Below are 21,120 nucleotides of genomic sequence, written 5' to 3' on the forward strand. Positions count from 1 at the left end.
GGGCTGGGTGGAAGCAAATGAAGAAATACACCACCGTGGGTGTGTTTGTGGTCATGGGTGTGATTTTTGCCTGGAGCACAGGAGTAGGTTCCTGGGTGGGAGGCACAGAGCTTGGAAGCACAGGGTGCAGGGAGAATGAAAGCAGGAGTGGCGCTGCCCCGGCAGGGCAGGAGGGCCCGCACTGGGCCGCCGTCCATGGAGCTCGCTGGCCTGCAGGTAACGGGGGGAGCTGGCTAAAGACAGGGCTGGCCCCCAGCCTGGGGCTTGAGGAAGGGGAAAATACTCTGGAATTTCTGAGTTACAACTGTGTTGTCTCCTAAGGATTAAGGAAAAAAAAGCCAAATGAGTGAGCTGACATGGTGAGGCCAAGGCAAGGCTGGGCTGCTCTCTTCCCCTTTGATGTGCCTCAGCTGAGGCAAGGAGCTAACTAAGGCCTTTTGCAATTCTCTTGAATTTGGGGGAGTTTTTCTCAGGCTGCCATGTCAGTGTGCTGACTACTCCCAATATTGTGAAATGGCCTGTCCCAGCTAGATAGGGACACTGACACTCAGTAATGTTTTAGCCTAATTAACTTGTGTGACTAAAATTATTGAAATTGCTGTAGGATAAATACAACTTGTGACTCCAGTAAGACTTGAATCTTACTGATGGTCAAAACCAAACATTAGCAGTAGCGCTGAAACTGCAAAGAAAGAACTCTACAGAACAGCCTTAGTACTACCCAAAACTGTTCCTAATCTTTCATTTATTAGGATTCCTTTTAAAAGTAATGCATGTCCTAGGTAAGCTGGTATAATATTTATTCATATGTTACCTCAAATATCTCCTTTAAAACCTTGCTGTGCTCATACTGCTACTTACTTTGGAACATTCTGGGGGCATGCAGCACTGCCCTTGGTACTTTGCTTAAATGTGCTGTGCTGTATGTGTGCTGTATTGCTTCTCAACTACTTTACCAGACCATTCTCATCCCATGAGAGATTCTCTTGCCTTGTAGAACAATTACAGACAGTAAGAGGTGTTCGTAGCCCACTCCTCTTTCCTCTGTACCAGACTACAGAAGACAGCATTTTCTCAACAGTCATTAATTCTACCTAAAACTATCTTGCAAGTCTCTTAAAATCAACATCTGGAAAAACTAAGTACAGAGACTTCTTTCAAATACCACAAACTGAATCATGGGGCCAAATTCAGCCTTGATGGAATTATTATCTGATATCTGTGTTCTGTGTTTTCCCTACGTTGCTTGAGTAAATTCCCTTATATGGAGATGTTTTCTGAGATGCACATGATGCCAAAATGCTCAGAGAATCACATAGGACCAAGCCTAAAATACTGAAGTAGAAAAAAAATTCAAATACAGACTTTTCTTGAAAGTGTCTTGTTCAAATCTCTCTTTTGAGAAGGGAATTTAAGCATCAGTTCTGGCAGTATAATAGTGGAACCCAGGTCTTAACTTTGTGAAGACTCCCCTTTGTGATTAATTTTTAAGGACATCAATGTTACTCATGTTTATGATAAAATAACTTGCCAAAGGGAAAGACTTATCTACATGTTTGTATTTTTAGAGATTAAGCTGTATTTAAACAAAAGCAATGTATTTAGTTTGTTAAAACATCTTCTTCATCCATCACTTTTTCATTGATTCTAGTGCTGATGCCATCTTCTGTCCCTCATATTTTTATGAGGATGGGGGGACTTGTTACCTGCTTGTGCTAGCTGTTCATAAATAAGCTTAAGGCAGACTTTTCTGCTTTTTTTTTTTTTTTTTAATTTTAGGCTCATGACCTCTTAAAATGTGATAGCTGCATTCTTATCAGTGGTGGTATAGCTCAAGAACAGTTGATTGCTGAAGCACATTCCATGGTGATATAGGGGAAAAAAATCAAATATAGTTACCTGCAACCTGATTACTGTGTTGTCCTGTGCCCCTGGGGGTCCTGTGTTGTCATGTGCCCCTCCCTGCCTGGTTGAAAGCCTTGTTGCTGGTGTGGGATTTTAACTTGCAAAAACCACTACACAAGCAGAAGGCAACAAAGCACTTCAGATTGCTTGCTGTGCAACCCAAATGCCTGGCATATTTTACAATTCTGTTCCTCGAGCACGGGAACAGCAGTGTGCTGGCTTGCAGCAGGTGGGTCAGAGTGCCCTTTCTCCCTCTCATTTGATGGCTTCACTTCCCCATCAGTGGGACCTAAACACTCGCATCCAGGCTGTGTCCCCAGCACGCAGGTGCCGAAGTGTTGACTCGGTGTTAACAGCCGTCAGTTTCATTCACAGTGGTATTTACCCACAACACAAGGAAATGCCTGCAGGGACAGCATGTGCTACCAGAACCACTCCTTGCGAGGAAGACAAGACTTCGTGTGTTTTTCTTCTTTGTTGTGTTTCATATGTATGAAGAAAAAAACCAACTCAGGTCTCGTATCTCAACTTGAGGCAGACTTTGGTAGGAAAATAACTTGGCACTGTATCTTTGTGCCACTTTTAAACACTAGACTTAAGAGGGTGGCCTTTTCCTTCTTAATGATTTTGCTTCTCATGGCTGTTCTTAAAACTTCCCATCAGTCACACTGTAGCTCCTGAAGTTCACCAGGCCACTTCCTTGGAAGTCTGGATGAGCCAAGGCTGGGACCAAGCAACCAGCACACACTAGGATTTCCCCTTCCCTGGGCAGAGGAGTGAGCCACAGAGGATGGGCACACACCCCCCTACTGCCAGCTGTATTGAGCTGCAGTTCTGCGAGGACAGAGGGAAAGGCCAAGTGGTTCCATAGGAGCTGCTGCTGTTGGCAGCTTCCCGGGAACTGCTGCCCCAGGAGCGCCCTGAGCCACGGGCACCTCTGCCCTGATGAGGAGGGGCTGCTGCCTCGGAATTATAAACACTGAACATGAAGGATGTGTTCCACTCTTAAACTCGGAATGGATGCAAAAGTTAATGATATAACAGGTTAATTCTAATGCAGAATGACTTTGAAGCCTGAAACTTTCCTTATTTTTCTATGAAACTTCACCCATCAGTCCTCTCTTTCGGAGGGGATGACTGCATGAGGGAATCAAAGAAAGGGAGAAAACTGTAACTTTGTGGTATTTTGTGCTTCTGTAATTCTTGGCTTCTAGCTATTCCTGTAACTTTCCATGTATACACATGAAATATAGATTTTCACATATATATTTTGAAGAAGCAATTTCTGTCTCTCCAGGATGCAGAAGTAGTTATTACATTTACTATTTGGTTGAAGCCTGCTCAGCATGATCTAAGATTGATTTCAACACTTTATCTCCCTTCCTGAACCTCCAAACTTGATTTTTATGCCACTTGAGCATGTTCTCCTTCCTTTTATTTCCTTAACAGGTCTGGACAAATTTACATCTTTCAAGGTCTGGTGTATTAACACCAATTTTTTTCTTCATTCTCCATAGTGTTCCCAATAATAACCTCACAAGAGGATTGATTCAAGATAGCACATGGTAACTTTTTTCATGCAACTTCATGTTGTATTATTCAAATTTATTAATGTGGATGTGAAACACAAAATAATTACAATTGACCTGTGAACAGAACAGTTATTTGATGGTTAATGGCTTCATGCACACTTATTGGAACAAAACTACTCTTGAACAGTGCTGATATTTTAAAAGGTTGGTTAATTATCCGGTAATAATAATCTTAATCCAGTCTTAATAATCAAAATTATAATATAGGCAAAAGGAATAAAACCCCTCTCCTTGCTGCCTAATTCCATGACTTCTTCCAATTTTAATTATCTCGGCAGTATTTTCTAAATGAGACTAATTCCTTGTCAGAAATATTTTCCACATCTGACAAGGTATTCTCACAAGCTCGAGAAAATGTGCTGGTTTTTTGCCTGTTAACTTCAGTTCATTATCCTTCTTGTGAAATCTCACAATAAAGTTATACTTAAAAATTAGGATGATTTCAAGAGCAAAACAATACATAGCAAGTGATTGTCAGAGTGCTTTATAGGGTTCTTTGGGACTGGAATGGTGCAATGGAGCAGAGAGTGCTGAGTGCTGCACATGAGTGACTGGCTGAGACACAGTGGCATTTAGCCAGAGGCTGGCTACCATGGCAGGGAAACTCAGTTATTACAATAGTTTGGATCCCAAATCTGTTTGAATAAGAGAGGTTTCAAATAATCCATGTCACTGTAATGTACTTCAGTAGATGTCAGAGGATGTGATTCAGACTTGGGGGAGAGAAGGGAATTAGGAATAGCTGATGCTCAGATAACTGAGACTGTACCAGAACACAGAATGCTGAGGTTTTTAGCCACTTTATCCCAGATCATTAATCTTGTCTATTTTATGCTCACATTGCATCCCGCAAAACTTCAGAATTTCCAGAAGATGTTGAGTGTGGGGTTTTTTTGATGGTTTGGGTGTTTTTTGCTTATTTATTTTGGCTTTGTGGGTTTTTTGGTGCTATGGAAAAGTACTTTTGTCCTTTCTTTTTCTTTTTTTTTCCCTCCCAAGCTGAAACAAAGATTTAATATTTTAAATATTTATTTGATCAAGTTTAAGTGCAAGCAATACCTATTTTTTGAAACTCAGTGGTTTCAGCAAGCACACCTAGCAAGCACACCTCACACACTAAGTACCTCATTTACTACTGAGCAAGCACACCTAGCACACACTAAGTACCTCATCAATATGAGGTACTTAGTGTGTGCTAGGTGTGCTTGCTCAGTAGTAAATGCAGGATTGGGATGGTTCTGTTCTGCATTTGCAGTTCCCACATGTGTTGGCCCATCTCCAAAAGGGGCTGTGGGATGGACTAGAAAGTACTAATAAAGTTTACTTGTAAACACAAAGGAAAATCCTGGTCATGGGGGTTAAAGCTGCAAGTAAACAGATACAAAATAAAGTTATATCTGTGGTCTATAATAAACTTTCTTCAGAGGAAAAGCTTGGCAAAGGAGCATATAGAAATGTTCATTACATCACAGCACAATGCTGAACTGGGTAAATTCAGTCTAACCAGTATAAAACCTTAATTGCTTTGGCATAGATTCTGATTCTTCAATAAACCTGGAAGAACTTGGAGGGGGTGGGAGGTGTGTTAGGGGAGCAAGGCAGCAGTAGTAACTGCTTTCCTCTCAGATTTACCTGCTCAGCTTTTCCAAAGTCATACTTTACAGGGAAGCAGCTCTCTCTGTATTTCCTCAGCCTTCCTATTCTACCCTCAGTGTTATTCAAATAAAAAGTTAGATGAAGATTCTCAGGAATTATCTCTAGTCTGGAGTTTAATGAAAAATATGTTTAGAATTGCGATGTGCTCTGTGCTTTGCTGGTTAGTGGTCATCTTCTATCTGAAAGTGACAGAAGAGTAGAGATCCACCAATAATTTTCAAAGGTATTTATTTTGTATCTAACTGCACTGAAAAATCTTAGTGTACCTTCTTATGAAGTTACTTTTTAAAGGAATGATTACAAGTGTTAATGCAGAGCTGCTAAGATGTCACTTAACTGCTTCTTTACAAATACAGCTACATTACTTTTAATATTCTGCTTTTCAGTGTGGGTATGAAAAGCACATTTAACAGTAATTCCCAGCTGTCATGCTTGCTTTTTTACAAATGGGTGCCTGCAAAAACAGGCCCTGTTTACTGCTGCTGAATAATAATTTCTGGATTTCATCTTGGCAGTGAATGTAGGGGAGATATCCTTTAAGCCACTGAATTGGAGGTTAGGACATTCATTTCAGTGTCAGCTGACATCCCAAGCTGGATCACAAATGAAAAGCAGCAGAGTTCAATTGCAGAGTTGAACAATAAGGCAGGAAACTCTAATTGCCAAGCTGTTGGCAGCTGAAAGTCGAGTTTACCGTAATGCTAACTGAGCAGATTTGACTGTTGATACAGCATTACAAATATCCACTCTTTCTTAAACCTATGAGAGGGTTCTTGATTCTAAGAAGCTACTGTGCACTGATGCATAGAATGGGTAGGGTTATGCTTAGCAACTTCACTGTAGGGTCTAAAATACTTCTTAAGTCACAATATTTAAAAAAAAATATATCTTTTTTATGGACTCCTTTAAAAATTATTTGCTGCATAGTACAATGACAATTTAATCCATCTAAGAATATTCTCTTTCTCTTCCTCTGAAGATGAGACAAAATCTCTTTGAGCAGTTGCCTAAACCCAGTATTGCCTAAACCCAGTACTGTCCAGATCATCTCGCTGCACAGTCATCAATACCTGACTTTTGTATTTAGAAAACTCAAACCCCCAAAACAGTTCCTCCAAAAAAAAAAAAAAAAAAAAAAGGCACTCCACACTGCAAATGAAACATTCTGGGTGGAACAGTGGACTAATGTCTGTGCTACTGTTCATTAATTTATCAATTTACAAAATACTTGTTTAATATGCATAATATCTTAATTGATAAAAGTGTTATAAGTTTTTTTAAACATTAAGCATTCCTCAGAGAGACCCTCATTTCCCCCATTTTTGTCTGTTAAATATTATTACTCCTGCTCGGTCTCTTGTTAGAGAAGAACAAACACATCAAACTCCTTGTTTAGCTTTGTTCCTCAGGTACACGAGAAGATAACACAAGGTATGTGTAAAACTCACATTATCAATCAACAAAAACATCTTTTTATAGATGCATGCATGGTTAAAGCCTATTCTTGTCACAGCTAAATGTGAGATTGCTTATTTCTGCTGCATGCATATTTACGTCTGACTAGTTAATGAACTGGATTATAAAATGTGTTAATTTTTGGGTAAGAGAGTAAAATAGATACCAGAAATTCTAAATGAGAAATGTTATACTCTGCAGAATAGTGACCTGAGCTAAAATAAGTATGTCAACAAAAGTTCATCTTCATGTATCATATGCCACTTTCATTTCCTTCTCCATTGCCACTGCAGCATGAAACAGCAATGAGAGGAAAAATGTCTAAAGCTCTTACTGTGAGAGCTACTGGTTTTCCTGAATTCTTGGGCAAAATTTTCGTTCTTACCAAGCAGCTTATGCAAGATGACCTCTGCCTCTGAGTACTTCCTATTGATTTCAACAATACTGGTCATGAGACTGCCATTATGCTATCAGGAAGTATCAGGAAGTATTGTCTTTGGAAAAGTCAAATTCACATTTCAGAAAGGTCTAGGGCTCAGTTTGTGCTGTGAGCAGCCTGAGGGCTCAATGCTTACTTTCCCAGATCCTCACCCAGCTCCTGGAACAAGCAGGAGTTTGCTGGCACAGCACGTGGGGCCAGCCAAAGGAGAGGCTTATCAGAGTACTGAGAGCCAGGCAGCTCCCTCAGAGCCCTGCCAAGGCAACACAAACGTGATTTGAAGGAGACACAAGCACTGTGTATGCAGTGTGTTTGAACAGCCAGGGAGACATCTAGCAAGGGCCTGTTAGAACACTTCATTTCCACTAGGAAATGTAAGAGACACAGCTGCTAGAGAGAAATGGTGACAGCGAGTCTTTTGTGCTTTTTCCCTGAAGTGTGGGGCAAAAATGTCTTCAATTGGATGGTGCCTCTTGGCACTAAACAAAGTAAAGTAACGCTGAATATTTAATATTTGTCAGCTAATGCATATCTAGATAAAACAATCTGATAAAGAAAATTCATTTAGAATTTGGCTTCCGTGCTAGGACCCAGAGAACGAGTTTCTGGATGCCTTCTATTCTCTTTGAAAATCTTTGCCAATTTTGATGATGGTATTTCCATAAAATCCTATTTGTTTTCTTTAAAAATATATTTCTTCCCCATTTTGCTTCAAATCTATGATACACAACTGTTTCCTCTTTTGGAGGTGGAGAAAAAGAGGTAATGTATTTCACATCAAACATTCCTTGTATGTAATGCAAATGTGTTTGCCATAATATTAATGTTTAAGAGAACAAATGAGACATAGCAAACCCGAAGAATCTAAACTTAAGGAATCCAGTCAGTGACCTTTAAGTCTTTAGCTAGACCCTGGGAGAGCTGTTTTCTGTTCTGTTCTAGGAGAGGAAGAATGCAGTTTTCCCCTAGAACAATAGACTGTTTGGTTGTACCCACCTTCTAAAAACAAAAGATAAGAAAGAGCTTCTCAATAACAAAATGCTAGTTTACTTCAGCTCCACTGTGCTTTTGGAGAGAACTAGCAGTTATTTGAGATAATCTTCTCAAGGAAAAGTCACTCTGGGTGATAGCAAAACTTCTTTTAGGAGAATTTGAGCCAAAGTCTTTTTTTCTGAACTATCTCCTATGACTGTGATACAGTGTTTTGTTGAAGGCTTTGGTCAGTTAGGCTGTGATCTTCCAATTTTGGTTCTACCTGCTTCAGCTCTAGAGACTTCTAGGTCATTTCTAATCCAAGTTTTCACTTGCTAGAACTAATTAAAAACTGTTCAGAAGTAAATGCCCGTAACTCAAGTAGGCACTTGAGCCAGTTAGGAAAATAGCAGTGCCAGGGAATGGGTACCATCCCACACCCTCATAACCAACAATCTGCATTAAAAGCCACTTTATATGTGCTACTTTAACCTGTGTTTCCCAGAGTAAATAACATGCTCTTGGGGGAACATAGATATTCATATTCATAGATATGTCAGCTGAGATATTCTTGACTTTGCTCCCCCAGAAGGCAGCCAGTGACAAAAAGTGGGAAAAGTCTTCCCAAATCCTTGAAAATGAGACTAGTCCAGATGGCCTGGAGCAATTCAGTTTTTCAGGACAGCCTCTTGTGAAGAAATCTACTGTTACCTCCAGAGTGTTTCCATGGGAGGTGACAAGTCTGAACAGGCAAGTTCTTTCTTTTGGCAGTAGTCATTGCCACGCAGGTGACAACTGAAAAAAATTCCTGGAACTCCACAGTGTTCAAAGGCAGACTCAAAAGTTTATGAACCCACAGTTGGGAAACACACCAAAACCCCAAACCCCGCCCTGGGCAAGGCTCTCAGTGAGTAACGGAGCAGCCAGGGCTGCTTTTGCTGAGGTGAAAACCCCGAGCGGGACGAGGCCTCCAGGGCCGCTCCCGCTGTGCTCGGAGCGGAGGCAGCGCGGCCCGGCTGTGCTCAGGGCAGGGCACGGCAGGGCAGGCCTCGCTAATGGGCCGGGCCCTGCTGCAGCAATGGCAGCTTCTCTGCCCTGCTCCTGACAGGCTTCTCTAAACCCCAGTGCACGGCTCTGCCACGGGCTGTGTGCAGCAATGGCAGCCTCACTGCCCTGCTCCTGACAGGCTTCTCTAAACGCCAGCGCACTAAGCCTTTGCTGTTGCCCCTTACCCAGAGCAGAGGAAGAGGCTGCCTCTGTCCCCTTCCCCTCTACTCTAGTTCCCTTGCAAAACAGAAAGCACTGATCTAAAATAAACTACCATTAGCCATAATAGAGTCCAGTGTATCTCCAGCGTATCAAACTATCTGCAACTGGGCAGAAATTCATGGTAAGATAGTCCTCACTTTGGTTCGGGGGAAAAAAGCCCTTGGACACATCAGATTTACTTCAACCAAGTCATTTTCAAGGACCTCAGTATGTGCTGCACAAAGTCCTTCTCACATAGCCTTAACCTATTAACTGCTCTTTAATTTCAGACATAATCTTGGTTAAAACCCACAAAACTCCCTGTTCTCACATGTGACCACATCAAGGGACTCTACTCATGCCGAGGATTATTAAGCCTGTTGGACAGGTTGTAACAGCTGGCTTCCCCACAGGGCCTTGCAATATCGTGACAGCAGGTTTCTGCACCATGTCTTCTGATGATTTCGAATGGCTTTCTGCATGAAGCAGCCTATCCTCTGGACCCTCGTTTCCTAACAGCAGGACCCATTGTTTCTGTTGAGTAAATTTCACCCCTGTTCCCTATCAGAAGAGCTGCTGCAATGTTTTGACATCTGACGCTGAGGAAAAGCCCTCCCTGAGTCCCCTCCTGAGCAGCGGCTTGGGCTTCACCAGAGTCAGGCTGTGCACTCTGGAGGGCGTTTCTCCTCTTCTTTGAGCTTTTCTCTTTGTTTATGTTTCTGTAGCCAGCCACAGAGCTCTCTGTGTGTACAGATGACAGATGTGTTTACATTGCCTTATAGGTGGGACAGTTGTAGAATTTCACTTTGCCAGACAAATGTGAAATGCTGGAGTGTGCTTTCAGATGCTTACTGCCAACAAGATATCTTTTACAAGTGGTTCCAATGTACAGGATACCATTTTTCATGGCAAAATCTCAAGTATATATTGTACTGTTCAAAGCAAGGTGCTTAAAATGAGAAAAGAGGATATACTGGAAGTCAAATTCACTGTATCAGGAAAAGATACAGTGAATTTGTTCTTTCCCCTATTACTGATTTTTTTCTCTATTTCAGAGCTTGAACCAGTTCAATTTCGCCAACTGACAGTTTTGCTCTGCTTGATGTAGATTTGCTAAGGCTTTTTGTACATAAGCTTTGAAAGTCTTCTTAACTGGGTAAGTATTGTGCCTGTAGCATGACACTTGTCACCTTTTTTATTCATCTTAAGAAGTGAGCAACAATTTTCAAAGGTGCACAACAGATTATAAGGACAGCTTTGACAAGACCAGAGGAAAAATTATACTGGTTTAATGCCCTGGGAGTTTTGGAAGACTGTAAGTACAAACTGTCATGAAGCCAACTTAATATAACTGTTTCCTTTATTCTCTAAGGATTCACAAGGGACTTCACCACTAGCATAAAGGAAATAAAATCTGTTGTGCTAGAAAAAGACTTTGTTGCTTACAATTTTAAAAATGACACAAAGTTTCCTTACAGGAAATGTTACATTCATACAAATTCCCATATTTATTTGCAGACAAAAATTACCATTCACATAGCAGAAAAACTAGATGAAAACAGAGACAGGATAGACTTAAAGCCACTAGGGGTTATTGGCAAACAGACCTACATGATAGCAATAAAAACAAATACACACAAACTTTATTTAAATGTAGGGAAAACTTTATTGTCTCATTTTTAAGTACCAGCCTAATTTAGTGACAGGAATTGCTGAAAATAAATTACTACAGGAATGCAAATGAGGAGCTTGTACGATCTATTTCAGGTAAAGTTTAGCTTGTCTTCTGTTGCTACACTATTCGACCAAGATACACTGACTTGGGATATTTTTTCTTTAGATCAGGCCACTGAACAATGAAATAATCTGAAAAGTAGTAAAGAATTTTTCCAGACAAGGATAAAGTTTCCACACGGCAGATGCTCTCTACATACACAATGATTGTTCTCTTTATTCGTAGAAGGCCAAGAAGAAAAGCAGATAAACAGACAGGAACACATGTTCCTGGTCCATTGCACAATATCTAAAAGAGATGAAACACATTACAAAAGTAAATAACGAGGTTTTTCATACAGTAAAGAATTAAGTGAATATTCATTTAACGTTACATTTCAAAAAATATTTTTAAAAGCCCAGAAAAGGCAGGTGAATATTAAAAAATAGGAGGGGCAAACAAAAATCATTATTTCAAAGTACCAAATAATACCATATTCAAAATCCCATATTTCTTTACATGTTATGACGGAGGAAAAGACCTCTGAGATGGCACAGTTATTTCTATGAAGGAAAAGTTTACAATTCCTTCACTTGTGGGTATATAACCAAAACAACTTCCACTCTCAGATTTGTGTTGTATCAGTCATTAAATCTGTGCACATAATAAAGCCAAAGAAATTTAATTAGGATTAAACCTGGGATCCAGTTATATACTTCTTGAACCTTGGCTTAAGTCAGCAAAACACTTAAGAGTTGATCAAAAATGTGCTGATGAATTAGGACCTTCACAAGAATCTGTTAGCTGGTACATGTGACTAGATTTTATTTTTTATTTTTAATAAACACTAGGAGACATTTAAAAGCATACAGAAGGAAGGAGTTTTGGTAAAAACATGTCAAGTCCTTCGAGCAGAGATCTCAAATTCACTTAAAAATGCTAACAATAAAAGAAAGTATTCTTTTAATTTTAGACATTGTTCAAGTGAAAAACAGATTGCTTAAAAGTAAAGGTTTAAACCAGGGTATATTAGACACTCCACTCGGTATCCAAATTGATTTCAGGCAAGAAATTTCTTACTAAACTTAAATACTACCATGTAATCAGCACTTTTCTGCACAGCTGGGGTTACAGGGAAATAAAGAGTTCTTTTATAAAATCATGGCCCTATACCCCAAAAACTCACATTTTTTTGTTCCAAGTTTACCAGCTTGTGAAAGATATTATACTGGTGGGGGGAAAAATCTGAATTTCTGCTACAGGGCTGTAACAATTAGTTCAGAACACTTCCTTTCCTGCTTCATGGCAAGATCCCACTGGTAATCTGGTTAGCAGCACCCTGCCCCAGCTAAAAGCAGCAACAGATTTGGTGCCACAGAGCTCCAAATTCTCTCAACTATTCTTTGCTTTGATTATAGCCCCAGAAATCCAGCTTGGGGATGTGATGACTGTAACACTGCGTTTTCTGACAGAATCATCAGACTGTAATACTGTTTCTAAAAAGGTTCTGATTTTATCGTTGATCTTGATTGAACCATTTATTAATGCAAGACTTTGCTGATGTTTTCTCAGAGTCCCTTACAAGTAATGTGCTGTATGCAGTTTTAATCTTGAAATTTTAGGGTATCAACATCCACAGCTACTAGAATTTGAAACTTGCAACGATGTACTTATTTTGTGTTATTTTTGTATTATATAGCTCAGAAGTGGAACATGTTATCTTTACATCCTAGAGTTTTGAAATCAGAGAAGAATACAGTGGTTTCAAACCTCCTGCTGAACCTGATTTCAAGCACATCCATGCTGGGACCTTATATCCTACTCTACAATCTACTGAGAATGCAGATCTGTTTTTTATACATTTGGCTTGGTGAGTAAGGACATAAACCAACCACACATGCTGCCTTTTTGCATTTCAAAGAAGCTTTTCCATATCTGTAAACTAAATAATGCAATTTGCCGTATTTCCTGGAAAGTTTGATTAATTTGCATGAATGTTGGCTGTGATGCTGGTACATGGCTACTGGCATGTAACTTAAGGCATGTTTAGGTATCTCTATTTGTATTAACATTTGTTTCTCTAGTGTAAGTGTAGGCGATCAAAATTAAAATAATAATAAAATACCTCTCCTATATTCAGGTTTTGGTATGATGCATTCAGTTCAAACTTTCAGTTTACACTTTCTGACTGTTTATAATTTGTAAGCTGCCTCTCAGATGCCCTTTGATCCACGGAAAAGTACCTGCATGCAGGAAAAAGGATCAGGAAAACGATGGACTTGGCGTCTTTAAAAAGTACATGGTCTGATCATAACTCATGTCATCTGGTCTTTCCCTTTCCACACATATGTGTTCAAACAGGACAAAGCAGACGTGGCTCTATAGGATTTCTGTATGCAAAATGCTCATATAATACTCTGGGTTATAGATGTTCCTATCCCAAAATGCTTGGATTTAGGAACTGGCCATGAAAAAGACTGTTATAAACCGGCTGAAGCCCACAGCCAGATCCCTGTCTGAACTGGTGGCTGTGATCTGTAAGTCAGAACTAAAGATTAACCTTCAGTTAACCTTCAGTACGTGTCTACAGGCATGTCCTGCTTAGAACTGGTGAAGTTGCAATTGCAGTGGCAATTCCTCTCCAAAAATCTGGTCTGACCAGTCCTATTTACTCTCTCTCACACTGCCAGCAGGAAGGGAAACCAGTGGTGCTTCTGCTTGGAGTCCAACATCATACACTCTTCAAGTGTATGATGTACAGGGGAAACTTCTGAGAAACAAATATGTACATAATAAAGATGAGGAACCATTGCAGTAGGTGTAAGGTAGAAATGTTGCTGTTCAGCTCCTGCCTGTACACAAACTGGAAAGGATGATGGAAAGCAACTGAATCACCTACAGCCTTCCTCAAAGATGAGAAGATGAGCAGTCCTACTAGTGAATTTCAAAGCAGTGTTCAAAAGCAAATTTTGGAGAATTATTGATGTCTTACACTTTGAAAAGATCAAGGCTTTTGCTTTTCCCCACCAGCAGAATACCAGTATCTCCTAGTGAAGCCCATGGCAATGAGCAGTATGCTCTGGGGAAGAGGCAGGCATCTATTGGACAAGAAGGGACCAGGCCCTCTACAAGGTCAAGCAGCTATTGAGGGTGTTTCCCGCAAGCATCTATTTACAAACAGCACTTGTAAATGCTGTTTCCCTCAGAAATCTCTTTCCCTTTGTCTGTTTCCCTCAGAATCTATTTACTTTAGCTACAAGGCTGTCTGTAGAATATTTGCATTGCATGAGATATGTCTCTGAAAATCTCTGGGTTCAGCCTTCCTTAATGAGGCAGCAGAAAGGGGAAAAAGGGTGCCCAAGACAATTTTTGTGTCACTTTTGTGACCTCTTGAGCTGCAACTGTCCAAGGACTTTCCTGGTCACTGGGGGTTCCTACTTTGTTGCCAAGAAGCTGTAAGGGATTGTTCCAGAAGCCAGTGCTACAGGTCTCTCTACACCATTCAAATGCAACTCTAATGCAAGAAATGTCCACCTCACTGTTACAGTGGCTCACTGGCTGCCTGGGCTCACAGCTAGGTCTATAAACTAAGTCCTACATTCTAAAATTCTCTGCCAATTCAATCTAACCAAATTCTAAACAGTAAAATGAACAAATCAAGCTGTATATTAAAGGAGGTTTAGAAGAAAAGGATCAGAATACAATATTTACCTTCAGCAACTCTATAAATCTAATTTCCTATTAACCAGTTTTTATATAAAAATGGACGAGTTCTTGCCTTTGTGTTTCAGATATTTTCCACAGCTGTTGAAAGAAAACAAGCTAAGCCAGCAGTCTGGGAACACCAGGAACACTGGCACATGGCACCACTGCTGATAAAAGCTACTTTAGAGTTGGTGAATGCAGCACTGTAGCAGAGTGACATTTACCAGGGAAAACACTGAAAGCAGAGCTTGCAGCTTCACTGGGATTAAATGTCACTGGCCAAAGCAAAAATGAGTAAAGCAGTAAACTTGCAGCTTTTCTCCTAAGTACATAAACATACAACTGCTGCATATCTTTTAAAGAACAAGTGTTTACTTATGTTTCCAAAGTACAACAATCAAAAGGAGGACAATGTAAGTCCCCCTCAATTCAGTAAAGTGGAAAACTAATTTGCAATTTTCTTTGCATAGGGAACTGGCAACACCTGCTGCTCTCCTTAATGACCTCTGCAGAGATTGGCCTTTTGTCACCAGGACAAGAGCAGAAAAACTGCCCTGCTGACAGGGAAGGATGGTGGTGTGAGAATGTGCATGTGTGAGCTGAAGGTTGTGCTGCTTACCAAGCATGGAGCTGCCTCCTGGAGTACCTGTAGGACACTGCCTGGCCTCCTTTGTTCTGGTAATGCTCCCCACTCCTCAGTGCTGAACACCTGGAGATCAGACTAAGGGAATAGGAGGTGGTGGTGATAGACAACTAAAAGAGGCAAAGGCAAGTGGAGTGATACAAAATGGACCATAGCTGGGTTAACTGAATGATCCAAATCTATGCAAGTTCTACCTTTTAACTGCTATGCATACCTACTTTTTAACAGTGCAGGAAAAACCTATTAGATATTCCTATGTTATAGGAATAATGAATTCTTTTGTTTGTCTGGTTTTTGTGTTGATGGGGGGAGGTGGTTGTTTCTGTGGCACAAGAAGAGAGAATCTGCAATGAATTAATTTGTATTCTGCTATGTAAATTACAGCATCTCATGAGCTCATCAGCCCTTGCTTGGTTTTAATATTATATTACTATTTCAAAAACTTCACACTCAAATACTTAACCATGCTGAGAGGGAGTATTCTTATGGAAGCTTTTGCTCTTCAGTATGTCTGAAAATTCAAGTTTTGAACATTGAGAAAAATTAGCTTAGAACTGTTAATACCTTTTACCGTTTAAAAAAGGCAGGAACCTTTTTCAACAATTTCTTATTATTGTTATTGATGGGGAGGAAGAAGAATTTCAGGTTCTGTTTGCATAATAGAAAGGTCATTAAACTACCTACTGGTTTATTCTTTTTGAAGAGTGAAGATCTTATCCAGTTCACCTTCCTCCACCACCTGCATATAAAACCAGCTAAAACTTCACACCCTATTTTCTGTTTGAACTTACCTACAGAATGCAAGGCAGGACAAAAAAAAAAAAAGCCAAAACTAGTTGTGTAGTCTGATGTAAATCAGGTAATTAAGGTAGAACTGAATTATACCTGGGTACACTTTAATCTTCTGCTGTCTAAATCACTTGAATCATCAGGGATGCAAGAAGGTGGCTATAGTGTCCTACAGGAACAGCTTGTGTGTGGGCTGGTCAGCAACTGCAGGCTGTAGCACTGCCATGAAAACCTTTCTTGTTCCCCTCTGGATCTCACTGGTACAGCAGCTGTTGTTATTATCATACAATACAGCCAACAAGTGAGGTGCTCTTCAAAACAAGTGGAGACATGTGTGGTCCTACAGGCAGATTACCTAACCAGGATAAATAAGATTAGTGAATGCCAGAGTGGGGAAGAGAGAAGTGGAAGAGCAAGGACTCTAAATTAGTACACTACACAGCTGGGCTTCTATTTGTTTCTGAGTGTTACTTTCATCATAGAACAAAATAGATTGGGAAGCATCACCTTTTATGCAGCTCTCACTTTTTAAAAGTTTGGGGAGAGACAGAAAAAAATCCTACCTAGTGGATTTTTCTATGGGAGAAAAGGAGAGCTTCTGCAAAACCACTAGGAGCTGGATGTAAGGTTTTAATCATAACAACATTAGGCATTATCACTTCTGCCTTCTAGGCCTGACCCAGAGCCACCAACCCACTGTCCTCAGGGGCAAGACAAGGGAAGAGGCCCAGCTGATGTGATTTGCATCAGCCTCTAAATACAAAGCAGTGAGGGAAGCTCCCAGCCCTGGATTTCAGCAGAGTTTAGCTATGCATGTGGCTATTTGACACTGTAAAGACTTAAAACAGCTCAGGTCTGCTTGTGGGTATGCCCAAGGGCTTTACTGATGAAAAGAGAAGATATGACTGGGGTCATTAAGGGTGTCAGAAGTTAGGCAACAGCTTAGTGAGGAAGGTTCATTTGGATGCCTAAAGAAAAAACATGCAGGCTTTAATTTTTTCTAAGGAGTCTAACCTTAGGCACCATACTAACTGCCCCTGTATGCCAGGTGACAGGTCTGTTATTGGGATTAAAAGGTCTTTGGAGTGGTAGTTTCCATCAGCATACTTCCCAGCCTAGTTGCCAAATGTAAAATGAGAAGCATAGAATGATCAATTAAAAATAATAATAAATGACAGCTGTGAGACTGGTACTAAGGCTCAAGTCTGTGAAATTGTTAGTGTTGGTTGTTAAAACATTACATGAACACCCAGGCTGTCTGTGGGACCAACAAAACAACCATTGAGTCTTTTGAGAAACTGTGGGAGAGGGATAGGTTGGTTAAAAAAGAACAAGATTACCAAAGCAGATACAGGGTGGAGAATAAACTAACTCCCTACCTACATTACTATGGAGTGGGTATGTGGTTTATTGCTGCTGACAAATTAGTAGGAAGAAGAGGAAATTTGACCTAGTGTAGATGAAAAAGTTGGTCATAAATAATTCAGTAAAAAACCTTTGCCAAGTAAATTAAATGGTAGTTACTGAACTATATCTCTAGCTACAACACTAGGTACTAGCTGGCTTTCAGCAATGTTACCTTGGCTGAATGTGAACCTGACCACAGTCTCTTGGTCACCATGAGAAATATCATCCAACCTTTTAGAGCCTCTTTACAAATAATTTTTATATCTGTTCATATCAAAAGTACTGCTCGTTCTAGTAGCCTGCTTCTACTCAAAAGGAGAAATTAAATCCAAGGACTTTCAAATATACTCATATATGTTACTACTAGTGGCCTAGGTTGAGTCTTTAATTGCAAATCTCAGTGTGTCTTTCCTTAATCAGACATTTGTTTAACTTCATCTTGAAAGCAGTATTTTAGGTTAACTAAACATGATATTTGAATGTTCATAAAACATTTCTTGGGCTACTGCCTAATCACTACAGTTGGTATAGCAAGAATGTGCATCAAATACCTGCCTGAAATATCTTCACAGTAAAACCTAGAGGTGTTGGCACTCTGTCTCTGCATACCAGTGGTTAGCTTTAGCAAGCGTGTTATGCTCTATAACATACATGGAAGTGTGACCAAGTTGTTCATTAGGTTCATAGTGACCCTGAGAGCTGATGGGTTGACTGTTTTACGTCTAAAAATGCCTCCTAAAATCTAAGCTAAGACCTCAGTTCATCTTTACTGCTAGTCCTGTCCTCCCTCTGAAAAGGAGTGTCTATAGGCAAGTCTAATTAGCAGTCAAAGAAAGGGCAGAGCTACAACAAAGCTTTGAACCAGCTGACTGGAATAGCTTCAGATGTTTATCAGTGCTCAGCACAGGGTAATTCTGCATTGGGGCTGCAGGGAAGCTGCACACAGTACACAAGGTAGGAGAGGTGGATAAGACTCATTTTCATCAACACTGAGAAGCTAAACAAATTTTGATGCCTTCACTTTGTTTTCTTTTTGGATGAAAAAATTTGTATTGCTGAAGTTCTTAATCCAATGTTCTTACTCTTGCTTATTTTGACTGTTTTGATCCTAGAAGAACATTAGCAGATCAAACATACAGTCAGTCTGGTCCAAAGAATTATAAACACTGTGGAAAGATGCAGTGTACAAAAGAATGCAGCAGATAGTCCTAATATTGCATTATACAAAGATCACTTGTTATAAAATGAATAAAGAAAAAAATGCCACCACCCAGATTTTGTAGCTTTCCACAAAGTTCCAATTAGAACCATGATATAAGGGACAATAACTTACTATTTGTCACAGTAATTTGTGATAGTGTTATGAACTTAAGGCATTTTGGGCAGGGCACAAAGAATGGAAAATCTTAGTTAAATGAAATAATGATCTCCTTTCATTGAGCTTACTGTGCAAACACTTCTGTAACCAGAAGCTGCCATAGTCAGTTTAACCAGTCAGGGGATCAGGCATGTGTGATGGGATGTGCAGTCATAAAAGAAGAGGTGATTGCTACAAGGATGATAAACTGTGCAGGTTTCAGGCTTCTAGAAAGAAGTTTCATTCTCATTCTCTGACAGCAGTACATGTACTTGTTGTGCAAATGTGCAAACTTACTACAGACTTCCCACAGGAAGGAGGCCCTAATGTGGGAGGACTGCCTTATTAGCCTGATTTAACCCAGGTTTTTCCAAATAGCAGTCATCTGAAAATATCTACTTATTTCAGGCTCTGTAGAGCCCTGAGGCAGTGGGAACTGTTGAGAAGAGTCTCCAGAAAAGGGAAAAAAAAAAAGTCTGGTCCTAAGGGTCCAGGATGTGCAATCTGCTAATGAATGGAGCTTTATGCAGCGTTTCTGCTCAACTGCAGGTGAAATTTAATTATATTAAAGGATACCAAATCACTGACCCAATTCCATAACCCATCTATGGCTGAAAACAAGCACTGGATACAATATTTTGCAGCTTCTGCTGTGTGGTAGGGGCACATCCTTCATTTTCAGTTTGGATTTCAGGTATGCCAGAATGAGCAGGGTAATCATGATCCAGACAAAAGGCTAGATCCCCTGAAACTTAGTTGCAGGGCTGGCAATCTGGCCCAAAGACAATGGTTCTGTAAGCAGCAAGAGAACTGAAGACCAGTTTCCTTTGAACTTTTATCTACTGACTAACTTCAAGCATATTAAAGGAAAGATGTAACTTTGGTTTAGTCCTTCTTGTATATCAAATGATCTGTGTAGGATGCAGTAATTTTCTTTATCTTTGGAAAAATATCTCTGTGCAGCTTGTGTAATTTTCTATAAATAAAAAGGATTTGCATCCTTTTCTAGATAATAGATCTTATCTTGTTCTAGTTTTATGTTTCTTTTTAGCCTTTCTCTCAATGAAGACAGCAGAAGTCTGTCTTCTCTGACCAGCTGCCTATTTTCATGGTAGGAATTTGCAATCTCTGAGACTGCATACTAAATCTGGCTGCAGCTGGTTTTAAAAGCTTTTCTGGGGGAAGGTAGGTGTAAGCAGTATGTGCTGGCACAAGCCTTTCCTTGCCTGGAATTTTAGGCCTCTGTATAGGAAGCCTATCTAAGGCAGATAGATGTTATAAAAACTGCTCACCTTATATTCACCTGCAAAACACACTGACACTTATATTTCTGTAATTCTTGGCTATAGAAACACAAGCCAATCATCACTTCTGACATCTTAATTGTTACTTGGCTTAATACCTCTAAAGGGACTTCATTTTGCAGAGTGCAGATGTTCATAAGTCAGAAATGGGCCTCCTGAAGATGACCTCAAGCTGAATAACTCAACTAACTTTTACATTTCTTAAACTCTCTGGAGGCCCACTTCAAGCGTGGGTCAAGTCCTGCAAGACAGCAAAGATCTCCTGGAAGTTGTTCAGTTCTTTCTGAACTTACTGCCTTGAAGAAGGGTTAGAAGGAACTTGCTCAGGAAAACTAATCCAAGAAGCTTTGCCAGATCTGTGTGAGATACCAAAGGGACACAGTGCTCATTAAGTAAAGCACACATCAAGTGCTCATCAAGTAACTCCAGTGCAGCTGGGTTTGCTGTTTCCCTTTTGCAGCTATTTGCACTCCACAGGCTTAGGCTGGCATAACTAGCATATGTGTTCCAAATCTTGCCTTTGTGTACCTAATGGTTTTGGGCTCCCTTTGCAAGTATTTTTCTTGTCCTGCATTTCTTGACCACTGCAACACTTCTGTGTTTCTCTAGCTTCAGGCTGCCTAGAGAAGACTTCAGTCATTCCTTCCTATGTACACATATTTCTGACAAGCCTGAAAGCAGCTGTAGGGGTTTGGGGATCTCATACATATAAATGACTTAGAAGCAAGGTTGTCTTTCCCTCCTACGGTTAAACCAAACCAGTGTCTAGACTGAAAACGTACAGCACCCATAAGCTCTGCTGTTAAAAATATGAAGCTCTCATCATGATGTAACGATGCTTGTTTCTAAACTCAGTTGTTGTTTTCCATGCCAAAAGTTATAGGTGAACCTGTGAGTGACAGCATTTGTCCCAGCTTATTTCTAGTTCTTTACA

At 40.1% G+C, this 21,120-nt stretch overlaps 1 protein-coding gene and 1 long non-coding RNA gene across 4 annotated transcripts in view; one reads left to right on the top strand and one right to left on the bottom strand.

The window, feature by feature from the left end:
* LOC108961777 (uncharacterized) lies at positions 1-16,020 on the top strand. 2 transcript variants are annotated; one of them, XR_001990147.3, is made up of 4 exons: positions 1-216; positions 10,323-10,423; positions 12,715-12,851; positions 15,157-16,020. It is a non-coding gene; the product is annotated as an uncharacterized LOC108961777 (long non-coding RNA). The 2 variants fall into 2 exon arrangements; XR_001990146.3 differs by having other exon boundaries at positions 22-216; positions 12,681-12,851.
* The window catches only part of ALG14 (ALG14 UDP-N-acetylglucosaminyltransferase subunit), a 19,287-nt gene continuing 8,776 nt past the window's right edge, over positions 10,610-21,120 (bottom strand). Inside the window, exons 4-5 of one of the 2 annotated variants that reach the window (XM_018912190.3) lie at positions 15,306-15,407; positions 10,610-11,290 (exon numbers count right to left, since the gene is read on the bottom strand). In XM_018912190.3, the coding sequence (XP_018767735.2) occupies positions 11,060-11,290; positions 15,306-15,407 (333 nt within the window). In that variant the 3' untranslated portion in view covers positions 10,610-11,059. The remainder of the gene's footprint in view (positions 11,291-15,305; positions 15,408-21,120) is intronic. The other variant, XM_018912191.3, reaches the window with a different exon arrangement.

This window comes from Serinus canaria, chromosome 8 (assembly GCF_022539315.1).
Source record: "Serinus canaria isolate serCan28SL12 chromosome 8, serCan2020, whole genome shotgun sequence".
In the NCBI taxonomy this organism is placed as follows: domain Eukaryota; kingdom Metazoa; phylum Chordata; class Aves; order Passeriformes; family Fringillidae; genus Serinus; species Serinus canaria.